Source organism: Amyelois transitella, chromosome 14, assembly GCF_032362555.1.
Source record: "Amyelois transitella isolate CPQ chromosome 14, ilAmyTran1.1, whole genome shotgun sequence".
NCBI classification, from domain to species: Eukaryota; Metazoa; Arthropoda; class Insecta; order Lepidoptera; family Pyralidae; genus Amyelois; species Amyelois transitella.
The window spans coordinates 6,091,598-6,105,020 of record NC_083517.1 but is presented as its reverse complement, the minus strand read 5'-3'; the positions used below and the strand labels follow the sequence as shown (position 1 = coordinate 6,105,020).

The following is a 13,423-nucleotide window of genomic DNA, read 5'->3' as shown; positions in this document are numbered from 1 at the left end:
GTAATTTAAAAAATAATATAAATTTTTATTGTAAACAAACTAAGTTAAAATACAGCTATGTCGGTTCGCTTGACAGCCGTCAGTCCATCGTCCCACGTGAGGAACACGTTGAATGTTAGATAGAGAGCTATCGCGGAGAGGAAGTGCCATAGATCATGGGAGTCGTAGAATCTGAGGACGCGGCACTCGTGGTTGAGATGTCTGCTTTGCGCAGGAGTGGCCGACCAGTCGGTGCTTCCCGCCAGGAAGAAGTACAGCGCCGGCGCCCACGCCGCTGACGCGCCAGCTACGTAGCACCACGCGTACCTACAAAAACCAACAGTGACGTATACTCTGTACAAAAAGTCATATCCCATTTTAAGAATTTATTTCTTACTATAACTTAAGTTAGTATCGCAAATCCCAAGGAACAGTGCCTACTTTTCTCTGAGATGAAAATGTACCCAACGCTGTCCTCTTCGATGCTTACTAAGAACGTTTATTTCGTACAGACAAATATTGCCTACATGCTAATTGGCAACAAAAATGTTTATGTCCAGTCTTGCAGTACAGAAATTTGAGGGCGCCATATTTCTGTACTGTAAAGTGCATTAAAGTAAGGTGATAAGTTTAACTGAAGGCGTTTGTGTGATATAATAAAGAAACAGGTAAATAAATCTTTATAACTTAAAAACACTGAAAAACTAATATTTGTAACTGACCATCTTGGACGTTCACCGTTGAAGAGTTTCATGGCCAAGTAATACATGAGATGTAGCAGCGTGTTCCCTAGCAGCAAAGTCAACAGGTGGCCCGCGAAGTCCCCGTCTTGTGTGAATAACCTGTGGACAACCATGATATTAGTCTACTTCGCCCGGATGCTATTTTTTACTAATTCATTGTGACATAGTTATTACACCTTATCGATTGTAGAAGAATATTGGATACATACAGGCCAAGATTGCGTATAGAGGTGGTGGACTTTTTAAGGAGCTTAGATGATGTCACCCCGGATACTCCATGCCATAGAGTAATTTAGTTGCCTATTTCTCCGGCAAATAACGGTATTCATATTTGGCTAAGCAAATTACTTGCACTATATTTAACAGATACAAAACATCTCTATCTAGATCAGTCAGTAGATAAAGTGGAGAGATGTTATAAAAAGTTTATTTTGTGGCTTTAAACTTACACACACTTACACTTTTCAGCACGAAAATTCACTAAATTTTAACCTTGCTTTCTAAGCTCTCCTAGTTTTCCGTCATAAAAGCAGACTGAAGCCATGTCTAAAATTTTGATAATATGAAGTCAAGGTAAGAAGTAGGGGAAATAAGTGCTTGCCCATAAAGTGCGAAGGCCCAGTTGAGAGCATTGGCTACAAGCAGAGCCACGAGGCGCGGCGTATACAGCGGAGGCCGCGATAACTGTAGCGCTGCCGTCTGCAAACTCTGCTTCTCTGCAACATAATTATCAAAAGTTTTGTTTTAATTTCTATTGTGCCGTGGGAAGTTACTCAGTCGTGGCATGTTAACTTTTTCAAACTTTTATTATGCTAAGCTGCCATTGGAATCACATGATTTGGAGGTCAAAGGATCTTTGAACCCTCTTGGCACAAACTCTATTAGCCTAGAGCCTAAACGCACGTTAAATAAAAAAGAGAGGTTCTTATTCCATAATATTATAAACGCGAAAGTGAGTTTATTTGTTTGTTACCTCTTCACGAGTTAACTACTGAATGAATCTTCTTGAAATACCATGTATATACAATTGAAGAAAGGAGAAGGACATAGGGCCTTTACCTTTAACACCAGTAAAAACTATAGTTCCGCGTGGGATTTGCGAAAAATGCGCTAAATTAGTCGCTTTTTGTAGGTGACGTTCAATCCGTTTCTTTTTGTAGGTGTTGTTGAAGAAGTTGAACCTTGTAGCGGTAATAAGTTGTTAATCTGTTAAGTACCGCTTCAAAGTAAAATTGTGCTGATAATCATGAAATTGCATACATACATATATTGTGGAGTACGGAAATGGGCATTATGAACTATCACGCTGGCGATAGTTAGTATTAAAATTATTTAATTTACCAAAGCGAAATTGTCCCAGATAGTAGATACGTAATGAGAGCAACAAGAAGCCGAAGATATGTAGAACCGTAAATAGCCCCCAGAACAGCGGGCCGCCGCCTAGCACGCCCCACACCACTGAAACAAAATGAATCAGTTTGTAATACCCCGGGCAGATAACTGATTTTCGCATCATCATTATCTCGGCCACAAAACTGGCCAAAGGCTTTTCCCAAAAGGTCTCTCATACCTTAACCTCTCAGATGCTAAGCGCCCGTACTACCGAGACACTAGAACTGCGGCAGATTTGAACGAAAAATGAAGCGCGCGACTTGTTTTAATATTTGCTAAAATATAGTAATATTTGCTTTGCAGTGTAGTTTGTTCCGCCGCTTCTTCTACACATGCGCTTTGGAAGCGGTAGTAGTTATAATTAGATTTAAGTTATGTGACGTCAATAAGTGATACCTTGTATCCAATTTTGAAAATAAATCTATTCTATTCTTCTATTCTATTCTATTCTTTGAAGTTAATAAAATACTATTGTACAGTCAAAGCTAGATATGTATTGAATATTATAACACCATATTATAGCAAATAAATTCATTTCATTTTACTTTATTAGACCTTTAGTTACAACATTCAACAAAAACACTTGCGTGATCTATAGTTGTCTTTATTTCCACATTATAACCACATAAAATTAGTTTTTAGGTATTATATGATCAAGATGAACTTCATATTTATCTTATTTTTAATAAATAACACACTTTTTGCAATTGAATCATATTATTTCTTTAAAAAATCCAATATTTTTCAAAAGAAATCTTTCAAGGTCACGCACTTTTGAAACAGGGTCTGTTTTGAACTGATTTTCAACAATTTTTATTTTAAAGTAACAGATTAATTTCTGTTGTCTGTGGTTGCTGAGTATGTTTGGAATGTAAATTAAACAATTTTAAACCATAACGATATGTATTTTAAGCTTAAAATCGAGTTTTAAGTTGTCTCGGACAGTTGGCGCACATGTGCGCCACAGCTGATTAGGGTAGTGGCGCATATATGCGCCACAGCAGCTGAGAGGTTAATCGATAGGCCGACATGCGCTGTTCCAAAAATTTCAAACAGGAGTCAACTAAAATGTAGGTACCTAAAGTTTTTGCCCGATGATTTAGCAATAATTTTCAATATATCCCTATATGAATCTATTACAAAAGCAGAGTCAAATATATCGACATTATAATTTCAAAATATTAAAAAGAAACACAGGCTCTTTATACATTAACCGTGACTATCCTGTGAAATATTCATCCGTGCTCGTATCGGGGGAAAAAAATTGTGCTAGTTTAATCAAGAAAAAGGAAAATAAATTTCCGATTCTTCTTTTAGACGATAGGCTAGCAAGTTGCAGTATTGGCTCTACCGCGTTATGAATTAAACCTGCGTGTGAAACGTAGCGAAGATGAATCGTAAGTTCGTGCTCATGCTCGTGAGTTCACGTACCCAGCGCGATGAGCACGGCGAGCACTCCGAAGGTGGCGTGCGCGCGCGCGTTGACGTCCGGATGCCGCGACTGGTAGATCTTCACCATGCTCAGTACTGCCAGCACGTACATGAATGCCGTGTCTGAAACCAAAGTCAAATTCTATAGCTAATTCACATGTCCAAATAATTAATACCCTAAATATAGCCTTAGGTACTTACCGAACTGAAAGTTGAGTCTGTTGGGACACACGTGGTAGCTGGCGGAGAGTAACGCGACCACCATCATGCCGACACCTAGCGCCTCTAACAGCCCATAGTGGGCCGGGATGCCGTAATCCTAGAAAACAAATTAAACATCATGTCTTTAATCCACCCAATACAATCATCGTTCCTAGAATCGTTGTTAAAGACTCTCAGAAACAAATTATTAACAGCGCCATCCATATTGAATCACAACACATCCACCTCGTTTATTCTGAAATTCGGTTTTATGGACGTCAACCTTCTTCTTAATTGCAGCAGGAACGGTGTACCAAGCAGTAAGTTGGCAATATTGCTACGTTATTGGAGCCGCTTGAGAACTAATTACGTATTAACTGCGCGATCTCTTAACGAATCACAACATATTCACCTCATGCCTGGGCTGCAGTTTCCGTGTGTTCCTTCTCCTTCTCACTTGCAGCAGGAACAGTGCCCCAAGTAGAAGATAGCCAGTATTACTAAAGACGTGGTTAAAGTCGCTGAGGTCCCCGGCGGGGTGCGCGCATAAGAAGTTGTAGTAACATGTGTCCAATGAGCCGGATACGTTAAGGAACTGCAAAGATTTACTTTATAGTTTTGGCGAAAGTTTCTATGTTGTAAGTTTGTACAAATATCAAAGTACTTGAGATAATATAAACATCGAATCACGCCTTTTTCCCGGAGGAGTAGGCAGAGACTAGGTAACTTCTTCAGCTTTATCCACATTCAAAACTCTTTCAAGCAAGGTCGTCGGTTAAAAGTACCGATTCTTGATCTGATCCAGAATGTTGGAACATTTTCATGCAAAATGAGTTGAAAAAAACTTTAACAGTCTGGCCTAAAAAAAGCATAAAGATCCATATGACTTAGTTGGAGTAAAAAAAAAATGTTGAAATATACTGACGACTTGAAATGCGGTGACGAACTGTATGACAGGCAGCGCGTAGAACACCGCCACAGTGTAGAGCGTGTGGAGGTAGCGGTCCGACCGCGCCGCCACCACGCGGCCGCGGCGGCGGGCCAGCGCCGCCAGTCGCAGCCGAGCTGGCAGGCCGAACGGACGAACTGGTTCCTTCAGCAATTAAAAGTCTACTTAATAGCCGAATGTATAATGATATATATGTATAAGTATTAATTATAAAAAATAGGATCGTTGAGTTAGTGTTTCGCGACACAAGTCTTCAACTTACTTCGACGCTAACTCATTCTGGTAATATTTATTTACATTTATAAGGATAAGTGTATAGCGTGTGGAGATAACCGTCGGAACGCGACGACGAGACAGCGCCGCTGCTGGAGCTGAGCTGGCAGACCGAACAAACGGGCATTGTCCTACTCCAATTCATTGATCGAGAAAACGAAGTGAGTGCCTTAATTGTTACATGTAAGTATGTGGCCTCAGAATAGTGTGAAAATAGAGGTACGAACTCGCCGCAACCACGCAGCCGTGTCCACGAAACAATCTCACCAGACTAAAGTCAGTTGACCGACGAGCATTTTTCTGCACCAACAATAACTTGCCTACTTTAAGTGTGTCAGTCGCTTTTGTTACGAATGTATGTTTGAGGCCTTAGTGTAGGAGGTGTGCAGATATCGGTCGGATCGCGCCACCACCGTGTCGCTGCCGCCAGGCAATATGTTATCTAATTAACCAGTCTACTTAATATTAAACATTTATTATGTTGAAATGAAGCTCTAGACTTATGACGAAAACAATACCTCTGCTTGAGTTTCTCTTCCATTCTCCTGTGTCGTTGCCCCATTCAACGCGGGGCCGTCAACGGTATCGCGCGATTCAGGGGTGCCGGGAGACGCGGGGGTAATGGAGGGGGGGACAGCTGCCGTGGGAGAAGCAGGAGACGCGGGCGTGGTGGGGGACGCATTTGTGGTTCTCGTAACTGGAGTCGGTTCTTCATCAGAGTCGCTCATATCACTGCTGTCAAATGTTGCGGCTAGAAATTAATACAGCATTTATGTTTGTATCAAAATACGTAAAATATTATTCGGACAATTTATTGATATAATAAAATGTAGCTATGTCTATGCTATGTAAAATTTTCTTAGTAACTATAATAAAGTTCTTTTAAAATAATAGTTTAAAAAAAACTAAAAAACTACGCTTTTATTGCTAATCAAACTAAAAAATAGAAAATAAAAATTAATGACAAAGGAATTCAGTAGTAGCAAGTCGAACAATCAGTTACAGTCAGTTGTAGTAGTAATTACCTCGGATTAAAATTATAACAAAATTAAATTTATAAACAAAACAATTTAAATCAGAGTAAAAAGCGTGGGGTGCCTGGTGTAGTAAATATTAAAATCATTCTATTAGCATATATTTATGACAAGAGAGTTATGAAAATGAAGTAAAATGCACCCCACGCTTTTTACTCTGATTTAAATTGTTTTGTTTATAAATTTAATTTTGTTATAATTTTAATCCGAGGTAATTACTACTACAACTGACTATAACTGATTGTTCGACTTGCTACTACTGAATTCCTTTGTCATTAATTTTTATTTTCTATTTTTTAGTTTGATTAGCAATAAAAGCGTAGTTTTTTAGTTTTTTTTAAACTATTATTTATTTTCTATTTTTTAGTTCGATTTGCAATAAAACGGGTAGTTTTTTAGTTTTTTTATACAATTATTTTTTGGAAGTTAACACTTCTGGTATAACTATCTTACTAGAAAAGACTTTCCCAACCATGCGCCCATCGCCGGAGGTTTTCACAACTAACTTTCTTAAAGTTATATGTGGCCTGATTGGATTAAATCTCATAATATTCTCATCATCATGATTCTTTTTAAGGCGATGGGCTTGCAACCTGTCACTATTTGAATCTCAATTCTATCTTAAAGCCAAATAGCTGAACGTGGCCTATCAGTCTTTACAAGACTGTTGGCTCTGTCTACCCCGCAAGGGATATAGACGTGATTATATGTATGTATGATGATTGTTAAACCCAGTTGAAAAGAATTTTATAGTGATAAATCACTGTTAATAATATTTTTGACTATCCAGCAAACGTAATAATTTTCGATTGTGGCCTTGCCAGGAATCAAACCATAAGATTAAGAGGCAGATTGATACAGGAACAAAAATATTTCAAACATACCTCCACTGCCTTTACAACCAGGAACGCAACAAAGTTTATCTGAAGACATCGTGGCACTTTTGTTGTAAAATCTGTCTTTCACAAAAACAAACACAAACTTGGGACTCCTATCTCAAATAATAAGGTACTTTTTACAGGAGTCCTATCTCAAAATATCTGCACAACACAGTAAACACAGTCAAGAGTCCAATCTCAGATGATAAAATTACACGAATATCCGGAAGAACAAAGCTCGACTCAACGGAAGATTCCAAACTCCAAATAACGACAAGTTATCAGCACAAAACAAAGTGCAAATAGGTAAATACACAGGCACCGGTAAAAAACAACAGAAAGAAAGTTTACAGGTGTTCGAATCGAATTCAATCAAAACTTACTGCAAAACTTATTTGACATAAAAACTGTCACTCATTTTCCAAACGAGTATTACAGTGTTGCTATTATAAATAGGCAAAAGATACCTAATGTTAATTCAAGAATTGCATTAATATGTTAAATACGTATTAAATATCGCAAAGTTCTGTAGGTAGTAACTTTATTCTTGTATTTTTGTAAATTTAGTTGTTCAATTTTCATTTATTACTTTTGTTTTATTACTTATATATTTTTTATTGTTTTAAAATATTCTACTAATTCTACTATGGTTTCTAATGGTAATTCTAAATGGAGCAATGCGATGAAATAAAGAAGCCTCAGGTTAATAGTAACATTATATGGAAATATATTACATCTCTTTTTGACTCATTATACGTCAGAACTTCTTGGTTTCTTGTATGGAGATTACTGGCACTGGTGCTATCTCTGTCTCTCTTACTCTCATACGAAGGATCTAAAAATGAATTTATTAATCCTGGCAGTTTTAATAAGGATAATGAGAAACTCTTATCAAAATATTGCATTGTCATCGGTCCTTGATACGTGTGCAAAGTTTCAAGTTGATCAGACGTTTAGAAATCAGTGAAAATTAAGCTCAAAGATTCCGTTACATACATACATACATACATACATACATACATACAACCCAAGCTAATAAAAGCGTAGTAATTATATCTCATACGCACTAGAGTCACGCCGTTGTCGTTGCCGTGGCCCGCCGTCCACTTCAGTCTGACCCCCGTTCTGAATATCTGAAGAAGAAAACATATATAAACATCAATATACGAGTATCTTTTTACAGCAATATGTGTGAACACTCACGACAATAATATATAATGATTAAAAGCTATTGTTAAGAAAAAGGGGGTTAATTTAAATTCCGACAATAAGTAGGCCAAATTAACTTGAAAAAGTAATTGATGTAGGTAGGTTAGGCAACACAGTAATCGCCTAGGTACCTAAGACGTATTGTTATTTTAATTTTCAATTATTATTAGTTCTCTGAAGTCGGTTTTAATTTTATTATATTCATTCATTCATATAATCACGTCTATCTTGCAGGGTAGACAGAATCAGCAGTCTTTATTAATATGGTAAATTCACCTGACGCGAGTACAGCGCGAGGGCGCACCATCTTGGCGAAGGGCGACCAGCGCTGCGCCAGCACCAGCAAGAAGAACGCCACGTAGAAACCCAGGAACAGTGCCGTAGTTACCGCTGTGGCTAGCACGTACTGCGATATTGTCAGTGATGGCTGCAACCAAACGATATTTTGGAAGGAAATCCAATATATTATTGCGTAAACATATTTAGCACTTGGCGTGTATCGTGAGCATACTTTGCTTTGAAGGGAAGAGTCAGACCTAAGACTCCCTTATTTAGGGTATCAGTCACCTGTTTATATTTGAATACACAATTCATCAGTTAAGTCAGAATTGCCCTAACCGACAGCAGAAATGGGCAGAAGAATTTGAACGTTTCCTCAAACTACTTTGTTGCTTTCAACATCACAGTTTGATGATTTGATTGGCGTAATTTACTTTTAGTCAAGTCTGTATGTACACTATAAGCAGATATGCTATACTTTTTCGATATTTTACATTGAGTGTGAGGCACTCAATGTAAAATATGGTTCGGATCCCATCTCAACAATGTAACAATGACTTACGGGACAAAGTTGTGTTTAAGTTTGAATACTTACAAATCGATACTCTTACAGTGAGGGGAACCTATAGTTTCAGGCAATGCATGTAAACCATGATCGAGCCAATACGGTTTGGGTTCCCGTGCAAAGGTTGTTGAGATCAAATAACAGTCGCTTCGTGTAAAAACTTGACTCACCCAATCCTTTGATTGAGATCCATAGTGAAAATCATACCCGGGCTCCTCTCCAGAGTTATGACGACGCAAACGGGACGAATGCCAAGAGGAAGAAGATTGAACAATTTAAAACATACCTTGATCTCTAGGTCTAGTGCCTTAATCCTGGGAAGTGGATTACGAGCTACATGGAAATCCCCGAGTATCTCCTGCCACAGCCAATCCTGTGACTCTTCGGTCTCACCAGTGCACGGCGAGTCAGTATTTTGAACCAACGCCACAATGTAAAATCCATGTGGGTAGTTGGCGCGCTGGAAATCAGATTAATTTTATAAGAGCGAGGAAATTTATCATTTTTTACAACAACAGTTAGGTACTCCTTCACGATGTCGAAGTTTCTAATATTAAACGTAAACCTTTGATTTGGTTAACCAATCGACATCCAAATGCGAACGGGAGCAACAATAATGCTTGTCGCAGAATCGCATATTCTCTCGCAGGATCTCATCATAAAAAACTCCCACCATTCAAAATCATTCTTTTACCCGCATGTGAATCTTCACATGCATGAATCTTCATATGCTATCTAGCATTTAATGTCTCTATATTAATTTTTCACAAATGTTTGAAACCATCAAGTTTGTAAAGAAGTAATTTATTAATCTGAATATAAGTTTTTTATACGACCATAAGTAACCTGTTAAGGACAATTATAACGTTTTCTCTTACCGAAAGTTGGACTGCGCCCGAACGCTGCACCGTCATCCGTTGTGACCAACTCTGCACGTCATTCAACATGTCGCCGATAGGGCACTGCAATTAAAGAACACTTTCTTTATTTCAATATTTCTGAGCTTATTCACAAAAGTGTGTCAGTGAGTATATAAATGTCTTTGAGATATATTTGAAAATACCAAAGTTAATTCCAATAAAATTTCTAAAAGGCTTTATCAATCACTTGAAACTCATAAGAATCTAGTAAATTGGCCTAAGCATGTTCTATAAAACAACAAGTTACACTTTGACGCTCAACAAATATAAACAATTTTTAAGTTAGTGTATGGTTATGATAAATGTTATTGTTGGAAACTTACAGTAATGTTCTGGACGGCAATAATGGCACACACGTCGTCTGTAGACGATATTACAAGCCGCACATTCTTCTCGTCCGCGAACCGGTAGTGATGCACCCGGGGCGCCGTCTGGTGAAAGACTTCATTTAATGTTCAATAATGTTGGTCAACGTCAAACCTCGGGACTAAAGGCAGGAGGAAGAAGTAATTGGATACAATATTGGTTGGTGGAAAGTGGTGAAGGTAGCCGTATCAAGGTAGGTACCGGGTGCTAATTTCGCTGAAGTCATTATATCTTTTATTAGGGCTTCTTTTTCTAAAAAGTTAGTTTCATATAAAATCGAGAGGAAACCAACATATTCAGTATATAACATACAAACATATAATCACGTCTATACGCCTCTTCCTCCGCCTCTATACGATGAACGCTACCGCCACAATAAGCTAAGAAAAATGATAACAGCGCTTTATGGTAAAGTACAACAATATAACAACTTATTACTCGTAAAAACTCGGTAGTCCAAATATAATAATATAATATTAGTTACAAACCTACCAATGTAATAAAAACATGTTGCGCCCTCTCGTAGTGGAGCCGCCAGTCGCGGGCGGCCGACACGCGCAGGCGCAGCGCCGCGCCGCGCGCGCACGCCGACACCACGTGCAGCGAGAACTCGCCGCGCGCCTCTTGCTGTACCTCCGCATCTTCTGCGCATGCGAAACAGCAAGCATACAAAATCTGCATTAATGTATCAATTTAATATAACACAGTAGGATAAACTCATCAAGATTCCGTGTTGACGTGGATAGACGTAGTCCCTAGTCTCTGCCTACTCCTCCAGGAAATAGACTTGATTTTATTAAGTTTGTAAGGGTCAGGTCAAGAGTAACCCAAACCGACGAGCTTGCATGAATAGAGTTATAAAATGTGGATGAAGAGAAAGAAGTATGCAGGGAACTTGGCAAGTGGAAAGATGTAGTCTCTGCCTACACCTCCGAGAAAAAGCGTGATTAATGTACGTGCGTATTATTTTTCGGACCTCGACGTAATCACGCCGTCTATATCACCATAATTTTACCATATGTATCAACCGTACAACCGTACCTACACTAAGTTTTAACGTAACGGTTTTATTGTTACCATGATTCGGAGGTGTGATTTGGAAAAGAAGTTAGCCATACCTAACTGCATCATTAGGGCCCAATCTCATCGCGATGAGCTTCCATCGTACTCGTACTCAACGATACTATATTTTATGATAAATACTTATATAGATAAACATCCAATACCCACACCAATCAGAGAAAGTTCGTTTCTCATCATGCCCTGACCGAGATTCGACCTCCGGTGACACAGACAAGCGCGCTACCGCTACGCCACAGAGGCCGTCAGAGCTACGAACGTACGTTGTCAACACACTACAATCAAATTACCGCAGTAGCTAGACTGGTTGTAGCTGGCTGCGTCGTCGGGACACAGCGTCCTCTCGAACTCGTGTTGTAGCGTGTCCCCCGACTCGTACGGCAGTTGCCATGTGCCCGCTCCTATGTTTCATTAAAAAATATAAATACGATTACTGTTGTAGAAAAACTTTATAACAAAACAATTTTTCTTGGTCTGTGTTAAATATAAATAGATAGGTATCGTAGGGCATAATAAACTAGGACTCAAGCATAACTTAACATATTTCTGGAATAGCGGATCATACGTTTTTATACTTCCATCAACATTCAAAAAGATTAACAAACTAGCGTGGAACATGCTAATAAGTAAGTACTATGGTAAAATGGTCTATATGTTCTCTTTGAAAAACATTTATGATCTGTACCTGCTCTTTGTCGGTAAGTAATGAGCACCGGTCTGCTCAAGTCGCCGGCGAGGCTGCTCACCCACACTCTACTCGGAAACTCTGCATCTGATTGACTCTGAAATTCACATTCCATACATAATTACACTCAAGTGTGTTTCCCGGCATTATTCGGATAAGATAAGGACAACTCCTAGATAATGCGGTCATAGGCTAACCCGGGCCCGGAGAACGACGCAATCGGGAAAATCACTAAGAAAATAATAATATTTTAATAAGCGAGAACATCTTACATATTTAAAAATAAATTCCAGTTTGCAAGGAAAACAATAAACGATACTGCTATTCAAAATTGCGCGGAAAAAGAAAGGCCATAGGCGCGCTGGACCATGATAATGGAATGTAAAAAATGCATGCACAAGTCTAAAAGCCAGTTTCGCATTTCTTAACCATACACTCGTATTGAGAACCTACCCTCTTTTATAAGAATAAAAATACGACGTAACTTACTGGCCTGAACTGCAGGATATACTCGACCGTGTGGTCTACAGTCAGCCGGTGTTCTTGTTCGAAGTCTAATCTGGAATTATGAAACTGATTAAACATTCCGGTACAATTTGTAATCAAGTAAATTTGTTAAGTCATTAAGAAATTTATTGTTTGAAAACAGTAAAGTTAATGTGCCAACTGCTTTTCTTCTTACACTAAGTACTTGACTAGCAACTATTGTTACAATTTATTACAAGCAAACAAGAATGTACGGTCCGGGCAAGATTTGTTTGCTAAGCTGTCCACTCCTAATCGGTTTCAAGGAAATGCTTACATTATCTATCATTTGTTTCCTGTATTCTACTTTATGCATCTAAAGCGAGGAATAACTCTTTTATTTATGCTACAAATTCAAAACACCTACGACGGGTACTTTCAACAAGTAACAGTGTAAGGCGATGCTTACAGTAATAACAATAATATTTAACTCACCGCATACGTATAACAGTGATGTTTTGCTCTGCATACACGCAGCTGCCTCCCACTGCCGCCAAAAAGAACAACCACACTCGATACATCCTTCAGTGAATTCAATCATGCATTGTGCCTATCTACCACTCACGAAATTATTTTTAAATTTTCTATATATGTGTGTACATTTGCGTTGGTGACCGGTACGGTTTGAGCGGCTATTGTAGAACCTTATCATTCCTGTAATCTTTGTCGATAACGATATGTGTCATCGATATTGGGAAGCGACACATGTAGGTGATGAAAAATATTTGCTATCTCATTGGTAATACTGAATGACTGATATGAAAAAAGCTTCCATTATCGACTATCGCGTGGTTTGCCGGAAGCGATTTTTTCTATTATTAGTTTTGTAGGTTGTTTTTTCATTTATCAAAATCTTAACAATATTTTTTATTCTTAGTAATATACGGTGATCTATATAACTACCATCACACTGT

General features: G+C 38.5%; 1 protein-coding gene across 1 annotated transcript; it reads right to left on the bottom strand.

The window, feature by feature from the left end:
• Window positions 1-4: 4 nt before the first annotated feature.
• LOC106132371 (SID1 transmembrane family member 1) lies at window positions 5-13,165 on the bottom strand. The gene is made up of 19 exons (XM_060947639.1): window positions 12,945-13,165; window positions 12,474-12,543; window positions 11,985-12,081; window positions 11,590-11,700; window positions 10,712-10,863; window positions 10,177-10,284; window positions 9,812-9,895; window positions 9,220-9,393; window positions 8,366-8,516; window positions 7,948-8,013; window positions 5,487-5,719; window positions 4,672-4,839; window positions 4,159-4,341; window positions 3,747-3,864; window positions 3,546-3,668; window positions 2,064-2,180; window positions 1,324-1,438; window positions 702-821; window positions 5-306 (listed from the first exon to the last, which is right to left on the bottom strand). The coding sequence occupies exons 1-19, from the start codon at window positions 13,028-13,030 to the stop codon at window positions 45-47; spliced, it is 2,538 nt and encodes an 845-aa protein (XP_060803622.1). The 5' UTR covers window positions 13,031-13,165; the 3' UTR covers window positions 5-44.
• Window positions 13,166-13,423: the final 258 nt, after the last annotated feature.